The sequence below is a fragment of the Mauremys mutica genome, chromosome 3 (assembly GCF_020497125.1).
Source record: "Mauremys mutica isolate MM-2020 ecotype Southern chromosome 3, ASM2049712v1, whole genome shotgun sequence".
NCBI lineage: Eukaryota > Metazoa > Chordata > Testudines > Geoemydidae > Mauremys > Mauremys mutica.
The window spans coordinates 4,807,538-4,827,892 of record NC_059074.1 but is presented as its reverse complement, the minus strand read 5'-3'; the positions used below and the strand labels follow the sequence as shown (position 1 = coordinate 4,827,892).

Genomic DNA, 20,355 nt, shown 5'->3' with positions numbered 1-20,355 from the left:
TAGTGTTCCCACAGCTCTGCTGCTGACCCCGATGGTCCTGGCACCGCCTCTGCACCCTCCCTCTGTGTCTTGTCAAAGTCTTCAGTGAATCACAGACTCTCAGGGCTGGAAGGGACCTCAGGAGGGATCTAGTCCAACCCCCTGCTCGAAGCAGGACCAACCCCAACTAAACCATCCAGTGGGCGAGGCTCGGTGGCCCGTAGGACCCTTGAGCGGAGTCCTTGCCCCTTTCCTGCCCCAGTCTCCCCAGTTCGGGCCATTGCCCCCCCAAGCTGCAGTTTGGCCGTGGGCTGAGGCTGTCCCTGTTCTCCAGCGGTGCTAGGCGTGAGCCCCCCACCCTCTGGCGTGCCAGGCACAGGGCCCGGGCTGGAGCATGGTGCGGCTGGCAGGTCAGGCGGAGCAGGGGAGAGACGCCGCCCAGCCCAGCTGCCAGGGGCTTCCCCCAGGACACTGTCTGCCCGGGGTGGGCCAGGCCAGGGTCGCCGCTGGCCCCCTTCCAAGTGAACGATCCCCGGCTGCGAGGCCCTGAACCCCGCGGCGCTTGCACCAGCGAGACCCCGCGGCTGCCTCCCTCCTTCCCCGCCCGGGTGGGCCCGCAGCCGGGACTACAGCTCCCAGCAGGCCGGGGCCGGGGCCGGGGCCGGGGCGGGCGTCGCTGCTGTTCTCTCTCCCCGCCAGCAAATCAGCTGCTCGCCCCCCCCCCTCTCCCCCGCCCGCCTCTGTTTTCCTCCCCGCGCCGCGCACACGCAGCGGCTGCGCTGCAATGAATGAGCCGCCGGCGCAGGGGCGGGCGAGGCGATCCCGGCCCCGGAGCCCCCCGAGCCGCTGACCGCCCGGTGACCGGCCCCGCGGGGCGCCTCGGCCCGGGGCCACCAGCGAGCGACGCGCCGTCTCGACTCGCCCCCTGCCCCCAGCCCCGGATCTCCGCCCGGGGCCCCTCCCCGCGCCCCGGCCCGCGGGCGGCTCCGGGATGCCCCGCCATGGGGGGGCTGCGGCGCGGCCGGGGACCGGCGCCCAGTGACATCCCCGCTCCGAAGAGACGCCGGGGCAAGTGACTGCAGCATCCACCACAGCAGCCGCCTCCCCCAGCCGGGGGGGGGGACCACACAAAGCCCATTGCCCCGAGAGCGGCGAGGGGCCAGCTCTGATCGCAGGGGGGCTCACCATGGCCAACAGACCCAAGACCAGCGAGGCCTTGAAGGTGGTGGCCCGATGCCGCCCCATGAACAGGAAGGAGGAAGCGGCCGGGTATGAGAGGATCTTGGAGATGGACGTGAAACTGGGGCAAGTGACCCTCCGGAACCCCAAGGCCGCCCCCGGGGAGCTGGCGAAGACCTTCACGTTCGACGCCGTGTATGACGCCAGCTCCAAGCAGGCGGACCTGTACGACGAGACGGTCAGGCCCCTGATAGACTCTGTCCTGCAAGGATTCAACGGGACCATCTTTGCCTACGGCCAGACCGGCACCGGGAAGACCTACACTATGCAAGGGGCCTGGACAGACCCAGAGAAGAGAGGGATCGTCCCCAATTCCTTTGAGCACATCTTCACCCACATCTCCCGGTCCCAGAACCAGCAGTACCTAGTGAGGGCCTCCTACCTGGAGATCTACCAAGAGGAGATCCGAGACCTCCTGGCGAAGGACCAGAGCAAGAAACTGGAGCTGAAGGAGAACCCCGAGACGGGAGTTTACATCAAAGACCTCTCTTCATTCGTGACCAAGAACGTCAAGGAGATCGAGCACGTCATGAACCTGGGCAACCAGACCCGATCAGTGGGCAGCACCAACATGAATGAGTACAGCTCCCGCTCCCACGCCATCTTTGTGATCACGGTGGAGTGCAGCGAGACCGGCCTGGATGGAGAGGACCACATCCGGGTCGGCAAACTCAACCTGGTGGACTTGGCAGGCAGCGAGCGCCAGAGCAAAATGGGGGGGCCAGGGGAGAGGCCTAAGGAGGCTTCCAAGATTAACCTCTCCCTCTCAGCTCTGGGCAACGTCATCTCTGCCTTGGTCGATGGCAAAAGCACTCACATCCCCTACAGAGACTCCAAGCTGACTCGCCTCCTGCAGGACTCCTTGGGTGGCAATGCCAAGACCATCATGGTGGCCACCCTAGGCCCAGCCTCTCACAGCTACGATGAGAGCTTGTCCACCCTCAGGTTTGCCAACAGGGCAAAGAACATCAAGAATAAGCCGAGGGTCAACGAGGACCCAAAGGACACCCTGCTGCGGGAGTTCCAGGAGGAGATCATCCGGCTGAAAGCCCAGCTGGAGAAGCGAGGGATGCTGAGCAAGAAGAGGAGGCGAAACAGCCGAAGGAAGAAGGTGGTGGATGGAGAGGGCAATACGGAGGCCGAAGGGGAGGAGGACAATGATGATGGCCTAGAGAAGAACATGGAGAATTACTTGAAGGAGCAGAAGGAGAGGCTGGAAGAGGAGAAGGCGGCCATTCAAGATGACCACAGCCTGGTGAGTGAGGAGAAGCAGAAGCTGCTGGAGGAGAAGGAGAAGATGATAGAGGATCTGAGGAAGGAGCAAGAAGCCACCGAGTTACTGGCCATTAAGTACAAGGTAAGTGTCTCTGCTCACTGCACCGCCAAGGGTTTGCATGGTCAAGCTGGGAGAGGGGCCCGTTTCACTAGCCGTCCTGGTGCACTGCATCCCACAGCCCATGCTGGCTAGTGCACCTGCAGCATTGCACTGCGGGAGCTTGTCTGTTTATGTGCTGCCCTGCCATAGATTCCTTTAGAGTCTCCTGGCCATTGGCCGCCAGGCCCTGCCTTACTCGCTTGCCTCTTGCTGGGAGGGGCCCGGGGGGAGGGGAGAGCAGTCTGGCAGTGACTGCTCAGCCGTGGGATGAGTTCGGCATCCTCGGCGAAGTCCCCGCCACATGACAAAGCTGTTTGCAGTGGTTCTGTGCGAATTCATACCCAGGACCATGGAGGTGACCTCCCAGATACGCACTGGCCAGCAGAGCCTGGGGGACAATGTGACAACCAATTGCAGCCTCCCTATTGTCTTCCGTCCTTCCTTGCAGCGGGTCCGTAACGGGTCTGCGAGCAAGGAGAGGCAGACCAGTCGCAGCAGCACGCCTCTTCAGGGCACCCCTGTCCCACCCCGCTGGAGCCTGGGAACCCCAGTGATTCCCCACAACTCATATCCCCCCCTCGCCCTCTGCTTGACCTCCCCTCGCCCACAGATCGGAGCAGCCAGGAAGTGGGAGGGGGGTTCATTTTACCCCGGGTTGGCTGCATTGCTGCTGCTGAGCTGAGGCTGTGATGCTCTGTTTGAAAGCAAGACCTACTGTCCCTGCGTGGGAGCCCGAGGCTGGGCCAGCTGGTGGCTCACTCGCTGGGACAATGTATCTGGGGCGTGGCTCATGGTCTGACATACAATGCTCACGCCCAGTGCATGCAGCGCTTCGCAGAGCCCTGGGGAGCACCTTGGGGGGGGGGGGGACCTGCCTCGGGTCTGTGCTTTCTAAGCTTAGTGCAGCTAGCACATCACTGCCAAGGGGGCTCCACACCATCGCCTCCAGCTGGGGAAACCGAGGCACATACTTCCCCAAGGTCACAGAGCAAGTCTGCTCTAGAGCTGGGGAAAGAACCCAGGAGTCCTGACTCTCAGCCCCATGCTCGGTCCATTAAATCACAGCTGCCCTCCCACGACTTTCTCTGAACAGAATCCCCAGGCCAGAGCCCTGGCCCAGCACCTCTCCATTAACTTCCAAGCAGCCGCCCCTGCTTACCCTAGTGGGGAATTGGAGCCCGGCCCTCCCATGCCGCACCCTCCCCAGAACCGGCTACTGGTGGCCATGGTTCTGGTACAAGCGTTACCTCTGCCTGGCACCTCGCCCAGCCTTTTGGAGAGCGGCACCCCAGTGCGCCTGTGTGAGTGCAGAGCACCCTCGCCCGGCAAGGGCTTTGCCACCCAAACCCGCCCCCCATGTATGGGATGGAGACCCCTGCTGGCCCTGGGCTGTCAGTGCAGGTCCCCGCAGGCTGCCCCCTCCCCTCGTGGGCGTGGAGGAGACTGCGGGGTGCGTTTGGGGGCTGGCGTGGGGTTGAGGATCAGGTGTATTTCCTGGTGGGTTAACGCCCTATGAGCTGGAGGACGCTGGTGTGGTTTGTTAACTCCTGGCAGCCCAGTGTCGCAGGCGTGAATGTTAGGTGTGATCTCTTTGGAGGAGCTGCTGCTTTCCCTCTGGGGGTAGCTTTTGGGGTGTATTTGGGCAGGATTCCTGAAGGCCACAGCCACCAAGCTCCCGCATGGGAAGCTTGGGCTGAAATCAGCAAAAATCTTTGATGCAGAGAAAAGTTCCTCTTTGGGTCAGTCCCAGAATCCTGCAGGGCCCGGTGGGTTTACAGAGTGGTGCTGTGGCCCGGGGGCATTGGGAGCCCGGGTGTGGCAGCAGGTCAATACGGCACCAAGGGGCCCCGGTACGGTGATGGGTCAGTGGTCTCCAGAACCCAGCTGGAGCAAAGAGTCAGTGCTGTGTGTGGAGCACTGGATTAATGCTGCACCCAGGTGCCCACTTAGAAAGGCAGCTCTCTGCCACCCTCCCCCCGGGACCTCCGCCTGCTCTGGGTTATTATTCTCCATCTGCCCAAGGCAAGGACCATCGCACCGAGCAATGCCGGCTTCCTGGGTGCCGGGTCAGGGCCTGATCAATAGTAGGGGTGTCAGGTGATCACCCCTCCAGGTGGCAGTCTTGCCCAGTTAGCACGGGCCATTACGAGGGCTGCTCTAAAGCATCATATTGCAGCTGTTGCCGGAGCAAGAGACCAGACTGAGAAGGCCACTGGTTGGGCATTTCCTGTGTTCCACCGTAATCCAGTGTGTGTGGAGGGGCCGCTGCTCAGGGCTGAGGGGCATTGGCAGAGCAGCCGTGTGTTGAGGAGGGAGGATCCCAGGCCTGGCACAGGGGGAAGGGCTATAGGTAGGGAGGAGCAGGGGTAGCTATGGGCTGGCTTTGAGATGCATCAGCAGATTGTAGGAGGAGGCGGGGAACACAGGGCTGGAATAGCAGGAGGTGCTCAGGGGAAAGATCTGCTGAGGACCCGCTCTGCACTTTGCCTGGGTCAAGCTCTGTCGGTTGTTAGGCCCCCAAGTTTTGTGACCTTTGATCTGCTCACTAATGCGTCTGCAGCTTGAGCACTTCCTCCCAGGGAGGCAAAGCGCCATATTGAGGGAGCTCACCGGCAGTGGACACACAATCCCAAGTCACGGGGCTGGGCCGCTCACCTTCCAGATCCTGGGCGGACTAAGTGGGCGGGTGGCCAAGGGCTGGGTATTAATGAGAAAGCTGCACCAAGCCTTGGGCCGGAGCTGTCCAAGCAGGAAGTGGCTCAGAGGTTTAGAGGCCCAGAATTCAGATACTCTCATTTCAGAAGCACGAGTCCTTCAGCCCAAGGATCACCTGTGAGCTGCACCTGACCAGGGCTGATTCCATCCAGGAGTGAGCAGAGGCATGCGAGCCCCCCCCCTCACCTTCCCCCCGTGCCTTGCAGTGTTCTGCAGCGCCCCTCAGACAGCACAGCTCCCCGCAGGCTGCTCCAGGCTGTCTGAACAGGGCACTGGCCATCCTTTGCCTCCAGCTCCTGCTCTCCGCAAATCCCCCTGGAAACGTCCCTCCCTCTCCACCCTTGGGTCTGCCATTGTGTGCCAGAGGGTGGCAGCCTCTCTGCATCCCCGTTCGTGGGGGCCGTGACCTGCCAGCCTCTTCTGCGCTATGGGGCGCTTTGGTTTTGCTCTGCTTTTCCTTGCTCAGTCCCAGGCCCTTTGTTCTCCTGATAATGGCTGTTAACACCCCTGTGTTGTGGCGCGGTGCAGTGCAGACCCTCCCTGCGCTCTGCCAGCCCATGCTGCACCGGGCCGCTGGCAGTGTCTCTCTCTCTCTCGCAGTGGGCCCCGTTTTGGCATCAGACCCATGTCCACACTGGGCTCTCGGGTGTATGCTCCTGGCTGTCTGTTAACGAGCTCCCTGACCCCCACAATCACACTGTCCCTCTCCCCCCATCACCTTGCCAGCTCTGCCCGGTCTGGGCCCAGTCCTGTAGCCTGGCTTAGTTAATGTTCCAGTTATCTCAGTGGGAGGGAGGCCGATGGCAGGACGCAGCCCCGAATGGGGGCGATTCTCCACCCTCTTGCCCAGCCGTTGCTGTCTCAGTCACTGTGTGTACCGGGTGTCATCCTGCCTTGGGCTGGACGCTGCATCGCTGCTGTGTGGTGCCCTTGGCCTGGCCTTTCCAGCTATTCGCCCACTTCCCACCTGCTCTCACGCGGGGGGTGCTGCTCCTCCTGGTCTCTAGGAGGCAGACGGTGGCAGCCTGGTTTACACAGGCTGCCCATGATTCCAGCTTGGAAGCCAGCCATGAATCGGGGGCTTGGATGTGGGTTCCATGGGTGGCCAGGGTGAGGCGTGCAGGGGAGAGGAGCTCCAGCCTCCTGGATGGGCGGGGCTGGCACTGCCAGGAGCTTTATGTGTATTGGGCTGGAGCACCGGGCAGGACACTAGGAGTCTGAGTGAGTCTATGGAGAAGTCCTGCCACCTGTCCCAGTGTTTGCAGAACAGCCCCGAGTGCTCTGCACTGTTCCATAGGGCTGGCCCCCCTGTGCCCACACAGACACACACACACACCCCCGGGGCCCAGCAGCTCATGTTCCTACAGGACCAGGGGCTGGGCGAGTGTCTGCATCCCCAGTGTTCTCTGGCTACTGCTGAGAAATGAGAGAGGCAGGGACAGAGACTGGCTGGATCTGCATCTCCCTCCCCTTTGTACCAACTTCCTCTCCTGCTGCCAGACGTGGGCCAGCAGGGCACCACCTCTTGTTTGCACCTCGATTGTATCTGATGATTTGTACTGTGATAGCGTCCAGGGGCCCAAATCCTAGCCCAGGGCCCACAGAACAGCAAAGAGAGTCCCTGCCCCAAAGAGCTTCCAGGCAAGACGAGACACCAGCCGGATTCAGGCAGACGGCTGGGAGAGCACAAGGAAACGAGAAGACAGAGGCTAGGATGAGAAGCAATGGGCTTAAATTGCAGCAAGGGCGGTTTAGGTTGGACATTTGGAAAAACTTCCTACCTGTCAGGGTGGTGAAGCACTGGAATAAATTGCCGAGGGAGGTTGTGGAATCTCCATCCTTGGGGATTTTTAAGAGCAGGTTGGACAAACACTTGTCAGGGATGGTCTAGATAATACTTAGTCCTGCCCTGAGTGCAGGGGACTGGACTTGATGACCTCTCAAGGTCCCTTCCAGTCCTGCGATTGTATGATTCTGAACAGCGTGGTAGGCTGTGGTCTCAGCACACCAGCTGCCAAACCGTGGTCACGTTTTGTGGGCGTCGTAGCAGAGATGGGTTCTACAGAGGGTTCTGAAGGATAATGAAGTAGTTTTGTGGACCTCCCATGTGAGGGACAGCCTGGGAGAAAGCAGGAAGGGGCGTGTTGGGAAATGTAATGAATGGGTGCTGGTGGCGGGTGCCATGGGCCGAGCAGAGATGGGGGCGGGGGGGGGGGGGACTAGGCTGTGAAGGGCCTTGGAAACGAAGTAGCTTGTGTTTGGTGTGATGGAGACGGGGAGTCCTGTCGGCTTAGAGCGTCTTCATAAAAGCGCCACAGAAGCTGCGTCGATGCAGCGTTTCAAGTGTGGATGTGCCCTGAGACACAACCTGGATGTGAAGACCTGGAGAAAGGTCCAGGTCAAAGGTGATGCCCCGGTTATGGGCTGGAGTGACGGGAAGCATAGTGGTGGTGCCCATAGTGATGGATAAACCAGGGATGGGTGAGGGCTTGGGGGCAAAGATTAGGAACTTTGTTTTAGTCGTGTTGAGCTTGAGCTCCTGGCTGGACATCCACGAGGAGATCTTGGAGAGACAGGCCAAGATTTCAGTTTGGACAGAGAGATGAGTCCGGGCTGGTGAGGTAGATCTGTGAGCTGCTGGTGTGGAGGTGATTGCAGAAGTGGTGCTTGCAAATAAAACTGCTCAGAGACTAGGTGCTGAGGGTCCTCCCATCCCCGTCCCAGTGGTCCCTCCTGGCCTAGGGGTCTATGCATCCCCAGTCTCCTCTCCCAGCCATAACTCCAGGCAGCCACCTCCCGGCTCCACAGGTCACTCTCATATGGAGCAGGCCAGGTGACTCGTTTTGTCAATAACTAACAGGCCTTAAAGCGGAGGTCCCCAATCTGTGGGGTGCGCCGCTCTAGCAGGGCAAAGAGGAATGTTTGGGGGACGTGGCTGGGGCCCAGGCAAGCCCCCATGGAGGACGGAGAGGGAGTGCCACCCAGCTCCGCTCCTGGCCCCGGCCCTGTGCCCGGGGTCCTGGCTGCCAGCCCCACGCCCAGGGATCCAGCTGCTGGCCCCGCTCCCGGGGCACCACTTCTGGCCACGGCTGCCAGCCCCATGCCTGGGGATCCAGCTGCTGACCCCACTCCTGGAGCTCTGCCCCTGGCCGGGGCTGCTGGCCTCGGCCCCTGGTGGAGGCTCCGTTCCTGCCCCCGCCTCCAGCTAGAGCCCTAGCGTTGGCCTGCTTCCCCCTATCCGCATCCCCCTCACAGAGCCAGTGGGGCACAGACTGGGGCAAGGGGGACACATGTTAAAAAGTTTGGGGACCACTGCCTTAAAGGGACAGCGTGGCCTCCGACCACTTCAGCTCCCCAGCTCCTCCATTACCTGGGGAGTGTTTATTTGACCCTTGGCCTCATGCAAGCAGGCGAGATGAGATCTTAGGATCCATGGGGCTGCCCCCAGCGCTTGTTACAGTGGCCTCTGGAGACCGGCCGTGGCTCCCTCTGGCCGGCAGCAGGGCAGTGGGTGCACACAGACGCCGGGGGGTGGGGGGGGACGAGGGAGGAGAGGGGAGGCGGGGGTCATGGAATGTGGCGTTGCCGTGAATGGAGCTCTGTGTCTGGCACAGTCACTCACTCATTTAACAAGCATAATGCCCATTAGCGAGCGTTTCACCGCACGCAGCCAATGGGGACGACGTGCTCCAGGCATAAAGGGGGCTGTTGTGCTCGCCAGAGAGCTGCACGCATGCGCAGGCGTGAACACAGACAGACACACAGGGACGCTCTCCGTGACCCCCCCCCCCGACTCTCTCCCTCTGGTCAGGTTGCTCACGCGTATTTCCCCACACTGGGCGAGCAGACGCGAAGGCCACGTTCACGCCCAAGGCGATGCCGGTCCCCGAGCATTAGCCCATCCCCACCCTCAGCCACTCCAACACACGTAGCCATCCCTAAGACGCTCCTTTTCCAGTCAGCAGTGCCACACCCCGGGCATAGTGCCATCCCCTGCCAGAAGAGAAGGCAATGACCATCCCTCGTCTCTTCCTGCTTTCAGTAGGACACCCTCGGGATGTCTCAGGGGGCCCCCTGGCTGGCAGCCCCTTGGCATAGCCTGAGTTTGATTTTTGGGGTGCACACGAGGGCTCTGCTCCTTGGGCAGAAGCTGGTACAGCCCATGGGACGTGGGAAGGGGAATTCAGCCTATGGCCTTCAATGACCACAAGTGGTCAGGACCTTCACAGGCACCTCCTCCAGCAGCACTGCATCCCCTAGCACTGTGCTGGGGCGGTAGACGCAGTGGAGAGAGTGTCACGTGCAGGGCAGGGGGGGAGATCTCCGACCAGGCCAGACCAGCCTGGTGCTTTTCAAAGCTCAGGGCTTGCTGGGAAACGAGGGGGGTTGATTCCCAGGACTATCCCATTGCCTGGGGGGACATGTTGGACCCCAGTTATGGCTCTGGGTGGCTGCGCTCCCCTGGACCCAGAGCTCCGTGTCTGACCCAGATCTGCTCAGGGCAGGGGGAGGAGGAGCGAGCACGGGCTGCAGCCTCTGGAGTCCATGGATCACGGGAGTGTAACTTGCCGAAAGCCTCACGTCCAATGACCGAGGTCAAGAAAAACCACCCCTTCCTAGCGCTCCTGTGCTTCGCCCCTTTGTGACACCGGGTCGCGAGGAAACTGAACCTTTCCGCAAAAATGGAGCAAATGTAGACACCTGGGTACCTCAGTGTGGGTGGGAACCAGGCAGAGAACAGGGCTTGGCTCCCGTGCTCCCCAGTGAAGTCTGAGAGGGCGAAGTCCTTCCCAGTGACCGGTCTGGCTGGCCCAGAGGCACTGGAGACCACGAGTGATTCCAGCGGGAGCACAAAAGGGAACTGAACGTTGTTCGACCCTGCAGTTCTGCGATGTCAAAACGACTGCAGTCCATGGCAGGATGTCACTTGGGAACAGCTCATTGCCACGGGCTGGCTGGTCCCTGGAAGGGAGTCGGGCCTCGGTCACCTAGGAGGGGCCTTCTTTAGTGAGAACGAGCCCCGCCCGGCCCACCTGGAAGTCATCAGCTGCCTCAGTGGCTAGTTGGCAGCGGAATAGTTAATGGCACCTGGACTCGATAAAAGGCTACCAGAATGCAGGTGGAGAAAGGTGCTGCTAGAGCGAGGAGGCTCCTAAGGAGAGAGAAACCCAGGGAAAGGAGCGTGGAGGGGCCCCTGCCAGGAGCCACCTGCTGCCACGGGGCTTGAGGAGACTCTGCCTCGGCCATAGCCTGTCGGGAAGCAGCACACGGAGCCAGAGCCTCCAGGGAGCAAGCGCTAGGAGGAGTCGCTCTGTGAAAGGGACCTGGAGGCAGCGAAAGGTAGGAAGTGGCCCCAGGGAAGGAGCAGTGAGTCTGAGGAAGCAGCCCTTAGCTGCTTAATACAGGGCCCCAGAAACCCAAGTAGGGGGACCTGGGTTCCCCTGCCAGCCACCGAGGATTGGGGAACAAGAACTGTGGAGCCCGGGGTGGGGCCACGGCCTGGGATAAGGTGTATAGCACAGGCCAGAGACCTGCTCCTAGATCATTAGACTTCTGTTCGGTCGGACCCTTCACTACCCTGGAAGGGGATGGGACTGGCCAGAGGGCTGAGCTGTGAGATGAGGCAAACCGCCGCAGGCTCAGGGGGGGCCACACGGGACCATGCAGGCTAATGAGTGACACCCCCTGCACACAAGTTCTTTATAACGGGTTCTCAACCTTTTTCTAAGCCCCCCCCCCCCCCCCCCCCACCGTGCAGTAAAACCTCCACGAGCCGCCTGTGTCACAGTAGCTGGTTTTCTGTATATAAAAGCCAGGACTGGCGTTGGGGGGCAGCAAACAGGGAAATTGCCTGGGGCCCCAGGTCTTAGGGAGCACCATGAAGCTAAGCTGCTCAGGCTTCGGCTTCAGCCCCAGGTGGTGGGGCTCAGGGCCTCGGGCTTCAGCCGCATGCAGTGGGTCTGTGGCTTTCTGCCCCGGGCCCCAGTGACTCTGTTGCTGGCCCTGCTTGACGGACCTCCTGAAACCTGCTCCCGGGGCCCCGGAGAACCGGTGCTTTGTAAGAAGCCAGGGGAGGCATTGAGCAGTAGGTCAGTACCTAAGGCGAAGGGATGGAGAGGTGACCAGTTACCGGTTCGACTGATAACTCAGGCAAGGCCAATTCATGGTGAGAAATGGACTTAACTCCGCACAGAACAGCGGATGTTTGCGGCGCTTGTGAGCCGGCTGCTCCCCAAATGAAATTGCTGGAAAGCAGCAAAAGAACAGACGTGCTTCTAGTTACAGCTGCATAGAAACGTATAAAGACTGACTAGACGGAGAGCAAACGGCGGAGCCCAGGTCTGTTTGTTGTAAGTACGCAGGCCCTCACCACAGACGAGCTGCAGTATCAAGCATGCAATGAAAGCAACCGCTTTGTAAAAGTGTGTTTTGCTCTTAGTTCAAATGGCAAATAAATAAATAGCGACAGTACCTCGAAACCTCCTGATGCAGCGCTAAGCTCTGATGATGCAGGGAATTTTTTTGTTGAGCCTCTTGATAAATTGACAAAACAAGACTCTGCAAGAGATTAGTGTGTGACAGTGGAAATGAACAAAAAGTGAATTTCAAAGCAGATCCCAGAGCTGAGTGCAACATAATCACAGGCAGTCTGATTAGCGGTTGCCTGATGTGACCCGTGAATAGTAAGTGTGTTTAACAGGCTCATGTGTGAAAGCAGCATAGGCTGTACATGTAAGGAAAGTTACCACTCAGAGACTGAAAGAGGAGAATATGAAGTCCCCTATGAGCTGGAGTTGATGAGCATTCTGAATATGCAGATAATCACACGGATCTATAACTTCCAGGGTAATAAAGGGTCCAATCAAACAGAAGTCTAATGATCTGCGGGTCCAGCTGCAAAAGAGATTCTTAAAGAATTTGATGAAGTGTTTAACATATTCTACCCTCCGTGGTGATAGAGACCCTAGAATGCTGCCAAAATACAGGTGCTGGGGGAATTCATAGATTCCAAAGCCAGAAGGGTCGACTGATCACCAAGTCCGGCCTCTTGTGTAGCACAGGCCATAGGACTTCCACCAAAACAATCCTAGAGCCAATCTTTTAGAGAAACATCCAAGTGCGATTTAAAAATGGCCAGTGATGGAGAATCCACCAGTTCCCAATGATCGTTCCAAAGCGTCGTGAGAACTGAGCAATAAAGGAAAAGCTCCGACTGGACGGTAAAACTAGATGGTGTTGAGTGAACACAAGGGTCAGTGGTATGATCGCTGTAATAAACTCAAACCAGTGACGGGTTTGTAGAGATCCAAAAGAATAAGCCCGTGTGGTGGGGTACCTACCCCACACAGGTGGTGAAAGGGCTCATGTGGGCCTCAGAGGCCAGCTACCCCACCCACAGGGTGCCCTGCTGAGGTAGTTGGCCTCTAACTAATGACACCCCAATGTGAAGGGGGTGGTGGTGCTCTAAACAGGAAGTTTAGAGCAGTCGGAGGCTCAGGGAGAGAGGGAGGTATTCTTCAGTCCCTCTCCTGATTGTAGGGAGTGGAGAAACCTGTGGAGAACTGGAAGGCTCTGGCAGGGTGAGGAAAAAGCCAGGGAAGAGCGTGGTAGGAAGAAGTCCAGGGAGGTGGCCGCCAGAAGTTTGGTGGAGTGAATCTTGACTGCCTGTCTGAGGGTCCCCGGACTGGAACCCAGTATAGAGGGTGGGCTGGGGTTCCCCTACCAGCCACTGGTAAGGTGGTGTGAAGTCCCTCAGCAGGGGCTATAGAGTAGAGGAAGCTGAGAAAAGGGTGTATGAACCACTGGGCCTAGAATGGAGGGCAGCAGACCATAATTTTGTTTTTGCTGGACTTCCTGTTGCCCTGGAGAGGTGGGACCAAAGTGTGACCTGAGGTTGATCGCCACAGGACTGGAGGAGCGTTGGCAGTGCTAGAAGAGGAAAGCCTGCTGTGTAATGCCCAGCAATGAGGGGCGCTCCAGCAGTGAGTCGACTCTGCTCCAGGCCACTGGATGTAAGGGCCACCTCGTGAGAACCATTGAGGAGGTCACGTTTGGACTTCACAATAAGAGTGACTTCACTTTTGGGTGCAAGTCGGAGATAGAGAAAGCACGCAGCTTTGCACCTTCCGCTCCCCTTTCGGGGTAGCCTGGGGAGCAGGCACTCTGGAAAAGGTGTTGGGATTGCAGTGGGCAGTCTACTGAACATGAGCTCCCAGTGCCATGCTGTGGCAAAAACGGCAAGGGGGAGATGTGTAAACGGGAGCAGTGACTAGGAAGAGGGTGGTGATTTTTTTACTTCTGTATGTGGCATTGGGGAGAGTAATATTGGAATGCTGCCTCCAGTTCTGGTGTCCACATCTCAAAAAGGATGCTGAAAAGCTGGAGACGGTGCAGAGAAGAGTCACAAACATGATTGGAGGGCTGGAGAAAATGCCTTACCGTGAAAGAGTTTGACCTGTTTAGCTTAACAAAAAGAAGATGGAGAGGGTGACTTGATTATAGTGCATGAGTACTTTCATGGGGAGGAAATAACAGCTACTAAAGTGCTCTGTAACTTAGTGGAGAAAGGTAGAACATAAGAGTGGCCATACTGTGTCAGACCAAAGGTCCATCTAGCCCAGTATCCTGTCTTCTGACAGTGGCCAGTGCCAGGTGCCCCATAGGGAATGAACAGAACAGGGAATCATCAAGTGATCCATCCCCTGTCACCCGTTCCCAGCTCCTGGCAAACAGAGGCTAGGGACGCCATCCCTGCCCAGCCTGGCTAATATAGTTTGAGCATTGGCCTGCTAAACCCAGGGTTGTGAGTTCAATCCTTGAGGAGGCCACTTAAGGATCTGGGGCAATAAATTGGTCCTGCTAGTGAAGACAGGGGGCTGGACTAGATGACCTTTCAAGGTCCCTTCCAGTTCTAGGAGATTGGTATATCTCCAATTATTACCTTTATGGATCTATCCTCCATGAATTTATCTAGTTCTTTTTTGAACCCTGTTGTAGTCTTGGCCTTCACAACATCCTCTGGCAAAGAGTTCCACAGGTTACCTGTGCATTGTGTGAAGAAATACTTCCTTTTGTTTTAAACAAGAACAAGAACCAACGGCTGGAAGCTGAAACCAGACAAATTCAAATTAGAAATAAAGCACAATTTTTTACTAGTGAGAGTGTTACCGTAATGTCACAGAGGGTGATTAACCATTGGCACAAACTACCAAGTGATTCTTCATCCCTGGGTGTCTTCAGATCAAGACTAGACGCCTTTCTGGATTATTGTGTTTGGCTACAACAGCATTTCCTGGGCTCAGTACAGGGGTAATGGTGAAATTTAATGGCCTGTGAGGATCCAGAAGTTCCGTCTAGGACTCTGTGAAGCTAGATCTTTCAACGGTCTCCCTTGGGATTGCCTCAGCCCCTGAGATGTCCAGAGTATCATGCTCTGGATTTTGAGGGTCTGGATGGGTTGGATGTAATCAGTGATGATCTCGGGGCATGGAGGGGAATCAACAGAATGAGACACTGGGATGTTCTGCAGTGAGCTAAAGGAAAAGCCTTAAACTGAACAAGACATGCCAGCTCCTGGTCTGTAAGAAACACACACATTGACTGGGCCCAAGAAGGGTGGCGGCAGTTACTGTATAAATGGAGGGAGCCCAGAACGCCTAGGGCCTGTGAAAAGATTGGCAGCTCATCACATTCACCCCTAATCTGTTCCATTTAGTGCCCCACTCCCAGGGCTGCTGGAGAACAGCGTAGGATGCTGCTGGAGGGACTGAGAGAAGCAGGATTATTTAAAACAAATGCACCGAAGCACCAGTACCGGAATGTATTGAGACTAACAAAGAGCCTAAGATCTCAGCTGCTTGTTTCCATTTCACCTTAGCCTGCAATCCTGCAAAATGACTGCAGTGGCATGTGCTTCCAAACCACTCCCTGCCGGACCACAGAACGGTGTTCAGATAGCAGAAGGAAATGCTGTCAGGTTTGTTTCCGGCTGTGAGCATTTTCTTCCCTATGTTTATAGACAGAAACCGGTCAAGGTCGAAATTGTTGGAAGCCACAGGACAGCAACTAAACAGCAATGAGTCACCAGGACCAGATGGGATTCACCCAAGGGATCTGAAGGAACTCAAATGTGAAATTGCAGGACTACTAACTGTCGTCTGTAACCGATCATTTAAATCAGCTTCTGTACCAAATGACTGGAAGATACCTAATGTGATGACAACTTCTAAAAATGACTCCAGAGGTGATCCCCACAATTACAGGCCAGTAAGCCTGACTTCAGTACCGGGCAAACTGGTTGAAACGACAGTAAAGAACAAAATTGTCAGACACAGAGATGAACATAATTTGTTGGGGAAGAGTCAACATGGTTTTAGTAAAGGGAAATCCTGCCTCACCGATCTCCTAGAATTCTTTGAGGGGGTCAACAGGCATGTGGACAAAGGAGATCCAGTGGATATAGTATATTTAGATTTTCCGAAAGCCTTTGACAAGGTCCCTCACCAAAGCCTCTTAAGCAGAGTAAGCTGTCATGGGATAAGAGGGAAGGTTCTCTCATGGATCAGTAACTGGTTAAAAGACAGGAAACAAAGGGTAGAAATAAATGGTCAGTTTTCAGAATGGAGAGAGGTAAATAGTGGTGCCCTCCAAGGGTCTGTTCTGGGACCAGCCCTATTCAACACATTCATAAATTATCTGGAAAAAGGGGTTAACAGTGAGGTGGCAAAATTTGCAGATGATACAAAACTACTCAAGATAGTCAAGTCCCAGACAGACTGCGAAGAGCTACAAAAGGATCTCACAAAACTGGGTGACTGGGCAAGAAAATGGCAGATGAAATTCAATGTTGATAAATGCAAAGTAATGAAATTTGAAAACATAATCCCAACTATACATATACAATGATGGGCTCTAAATTAGCTGTTACCACTCAAGAAAGATCTTGGAGTCACTGTGGATAGTTCTCTGAAAACATCCATTCAATGTGCAGTGGCAGTCAAAAAAGTGAACAGAATGTTGGGAATCATAAAGAAAGGGATAGATAATAAGACAGAAAATATCATATTGCCTTTATATAAATCCATGGTACGCCCACAGCTTGAATACTGTGTGCAGATGTGGTCGCCCCATCTCAAAAAAGATATATTGGAATTGGAAAAAGGTCAGAAAAGGGCAACAAAAATGATTAGGTGTATGGAACAGCTGCCATGTGAGGAGAGATTAATAAAACTGGGACTTTTCAGCTTGGAAAAGAGACTACTAAGGAAGAATATGATAGAGGTCTATAAAATCATGTCTGGTGTAGAGAAAGTGAATAGGGAAGTGTTATTTACTCCTTCTCATAACACAAGAACTAGGGGCCACCAAATGAAATTAATAGGCAGCAGGTTTAAAACAAATAAAAGGAAGTATTTCTTCACACAATGCACAGTCAACCTGTGGAACTCCTTGCCAGAGGATGTTGTGAAGGCCACGACTATAATGGTGTTCAAAAAAGAACAAGATAAATTCATGGAGAATAGGTCCATCTATGGCTATTAGCCAAGATGAGCAGGGATGGTGTCCCTAGCCTCTGTTTGCCAGAAGCTGGGAATGGGCGACAGGGGATTGATCACTTGATGATTCCCTGTTCTGTTCATTCCCTCTGGGGCACCTGGCATTGGCCACTGTTGGTAGACAGGATACTGGGCTAGATGGACCTTTGGTCTGACCCAGTGTGGCCGTTCTTATGTTAACTGTTGTACAAAGCTGCACCTAGGCCTCAGAAAATGATCACACAGTTGCACAAATTAGCACAAGTGCTCATTAAATATGAAGTGCAGGCCCAATAGGGAGTCTCTTAACGTAGGCAGGCTTTGACCTATAAATAAGGAAAAGAAGAAGCTGCAGGAAAAGGAGTTTGAAGCAAGTCTGAGTCGAGTGCTGCCCATTTCTGAAACAAAATATGACAAGCTCAAAAGAGAAACTCAAAATGGCCCAACTTTACAAGAGTAACTCTAGATGGAGGGCCAGCAGGAAGCACCCAGGCACCTCAAAGCATCCAAGCATGGTGGGACTGGAGAGAGATGAAATTCTGTACAGAGGGCGTTATCTCATCGTACCCAACGTGAGGTCCGAAATAGAGCACAATCCACCAGACCTCGCTGGGTATTCAGAATGGTAAGAAGAGAGCTCAGTTCTGGCCAGGCATGAGTGCTGCTGTCGAAGGTAAGGTGTCAGAGTATAAAATATGCAGGAAGCAGAACGCCAAAGTCACCCAGTCACTGACTGGGATGGGAGCAGCAAATAGGTTTCAAAAGCCCCTGAGGTTCAGAGGTCATAGCTACTGGCAGATGTCTAAAGAAGAGGCAGGATGAGCCTCTCATTGGTAGGGGTTTCAGGTCGTTTACCTGATGGCTTTTGTAACCTGGACATTTATTCCAGGTACGGAGGGACTTTGGTGCTGTAGACCAGTGGTTCTCAACCAGGGGTACGTGTACCCCTGGAGGTACGCAGAGGTCTTCCAGGGGGTATTTGCCTGGTTTTACAACAGGCTACATAAAAAGCACTAGTGATATCAGTACAAACTAAAATTTCAGTCGTGTTTCTACTGCTCTAGAGACTGCACTGACATGTAAATACAGTAGTTCTATCCTAATGGATTTATTTTATACCTAGATGGTAAAAACGAGCAAATCAGCAATATTGCAGCACTAGGGAGCTGTGACACTCTTGTATTTGGATGTCTGATTTTTATAAGCAAGTAGGTTTAAGTGAGGTGAAAGTTGGGGTTTCAGATCAGACTCCTGAAAGGGGGGCAGTCGTCTGGAAAGGTTGAGAGCCGCTGGAGTAGAAGAACCCGGAGGTAGCTGCATTGGATTCGGAAGGGAGTTGTTCTTGAGGCTGCTGGACAGAGGCAGAGCCCAGGGATCTCTCCAGCTCCCAGACTGGCTAATGCAGCCTAGAATTGGCACAGGACTCAGCAGTCCTGGCAGGGTCTGCTGACGAGGTACCTGGAGTACACAGGGGATTGGGAAGCTCCTCGGGCAGGGACTCTGTTCTGTGTGTACACGGCCCCCACTACAGCGTGCGCTGGTCTGTGACTGGGGGCTCTAGGCTCTACAGTAACTAAAATGCTTTAACTGGACAGAATTCCCCGTCCCCAGCCACCACTCCATGTCATTTCAGTAGCTTTTCTGGCACGAGGACGTGTTTAATCCGCCCATCACCTCTGCCTAGAGACACGTGGCAGGATAAAGGTGTTGCAGTCTGTTCTGGTGGCCAGGGTCAGTGGCTCAGGGTTTCTGGTATTGGGATGCCACTGCTGCCTCTTTGCTTTCACTCGAGGTTCACTGTGCACAGCTTTTCTTCCTGCTCTGGTGGGGGGAACGTCTCTTGTTCTCCCCAGGGTCTCGGGAGGACGGCTCTGCCTCTGGCTCGCACTCAGCTCGGTTTGGGCAGTTCCTTGTCTTGTAGTGGGGAATTTCTGTCTGAAATTCAAGTTACTCAAATCAGAATTCACCCAGGTGTGTGTGGTGATCTTCCATTTTGCCTTGTCTAGATGAAATCTGAGAACTGCAACTCCCAGAAGGCAGGGAGAGACCCCCCCAGGCAAAGGAGGAAGTGGTGGAGCAGGGGCTGATGGGCAGGGCCTTTTGGAGGAATCCATTCCCTGCTCCGCTCTTAGCAGGTTCTCTCCTTCCCCACCGGAGTGAAGGGAGCCGAAGAGAGGGCAGACTTGCTCAGGACAAACATGGCAAGGCCACTGGGCTCTCCCTGCGTCCTTCCCCGCACACGCGTGTGCATGAACGCACGCTTGTGGCTGCAAACAGTGAGCAAATGTGCCACAGAGACTAAGGGCCAAATTCTGCTCTCAGCCACTGTTTGTAAATCCAGAGTGACTCCATCAACGCCGTGCCACTAAGAGCCGGATTCAGCACCCCAGCAAACATTAAGCATTCGAGGGGGAGAGAGAACAGGACGGGAGAGAACTGCCTATTAATTCTGAATGACAGACCCATCCGGGCTTTTGAACTCTGGCACTGCTTGAACCTGGATAGAACGTGGCTATCTTCTGTCCCTCTAGGTTCCTCTCCCCCCCGATCAGGATCCTTTGTGCCTAATTCCAGCTGCTGTGTAAAGAGACACTAAGGGAAGGGAAGGAATCGCCAGCCAGGAGAGGCAAAGGGTTGGTGGTACGGGGATGTGTGGCAGAGCCAAGATACCTTGGTGGATCCCCCAGTTATTGGTGAGGGGAGAGACTGACCATGTAAGCAGGGTTCCCATGCAAGTCTTTTTATGACTTCTGCCCACACAGGATGCTCTGTGCTGGGGCAATGCCACCCAGGCAGTGGAATCACAGGCGGTGCTGATGAGGTCAGTCCCCCAATGCGTCTCTCCACCCTTTGCCAACCAAGCATAACTCCGGGCAAGGCCCCTTGGCCCAGGCCTCCTCCCTTCAGCAGATCCTCGCACTTCCAGTTGTGCCTGGTGCCTTCTCTTGGATCGCGCAGGCCTGAGAGCTGCTACGGGGCTGCTCTGCTCTGCTCTCGCTCTGCCAGTGCAATGTTAAGATGCAGGGGGCTTCTCCCCTCTGCCGCCTAGGAAAGCAAGAGAAAGCACAGGGCAAGGTTTGCAGCACAGCCATGGCCAGGCATTACCCATGGCAACCACTTTCAGCCAGGCAGGGAGCAGGTGTATTTCAGTGTACTGAGGTCTACCTTCCCTTTCCCTGGCACTCCAAACAGCGCTATCATGCTTCTGAGGATATCAAAGTGCCTGTAGGAGCGGCAGGTGGAATGAGGGAATGCACAGGACTCCGACAGAAGGACCTGCTCCCTCGGCACCTGGCCCAGCAGACCCCCATCTCTGGCTCTTTCAGGGGGGAAAGCCACTAGTTCACGACATCAGCATCACAGACTGCAGGCCCCATTCAGCCCTCGAAGTCTGTAGCTTTTAGGAGGGAGTGTGGCTGCAGGTAAAACAATCTAGACCCTGGGCTGTCCATGGGTGGAAGGTGACAAAGGATGCCGAAGAGAAATCCACGGAGAGTTACTCAAAGGAACAGA

General features: G+C 55.7%; 1 protein-coding gene across 3 annotated transcripts in view; it reads left to right on the top strand.

Moving 5' to 3' along the window:
• The first annotated feature begins 774 nt into the window (after window positions 1-774).
• Window positions 775-20,355, top strand: part of KIF3C (kinesin family member 3C) — a 55,760-nt gene continuing 36,179 nt past the window's right edge. For all 3 annotated transcript variants that reach the window (XM_045011832.1, XM_045011831.1, XM_045011833.1), the window contains exon 1: window positions 775-2,575. In XM_045011832.1, the coding sequence (XP_044867767.1) occupies window positions 1,166-2,575 (1,410 nt within the window). In that variant the 5' untranslated portion in view covers window positions 775-1,165. The remainder of the gene's footprint in view (window positions 2,576-20,355) is intronic.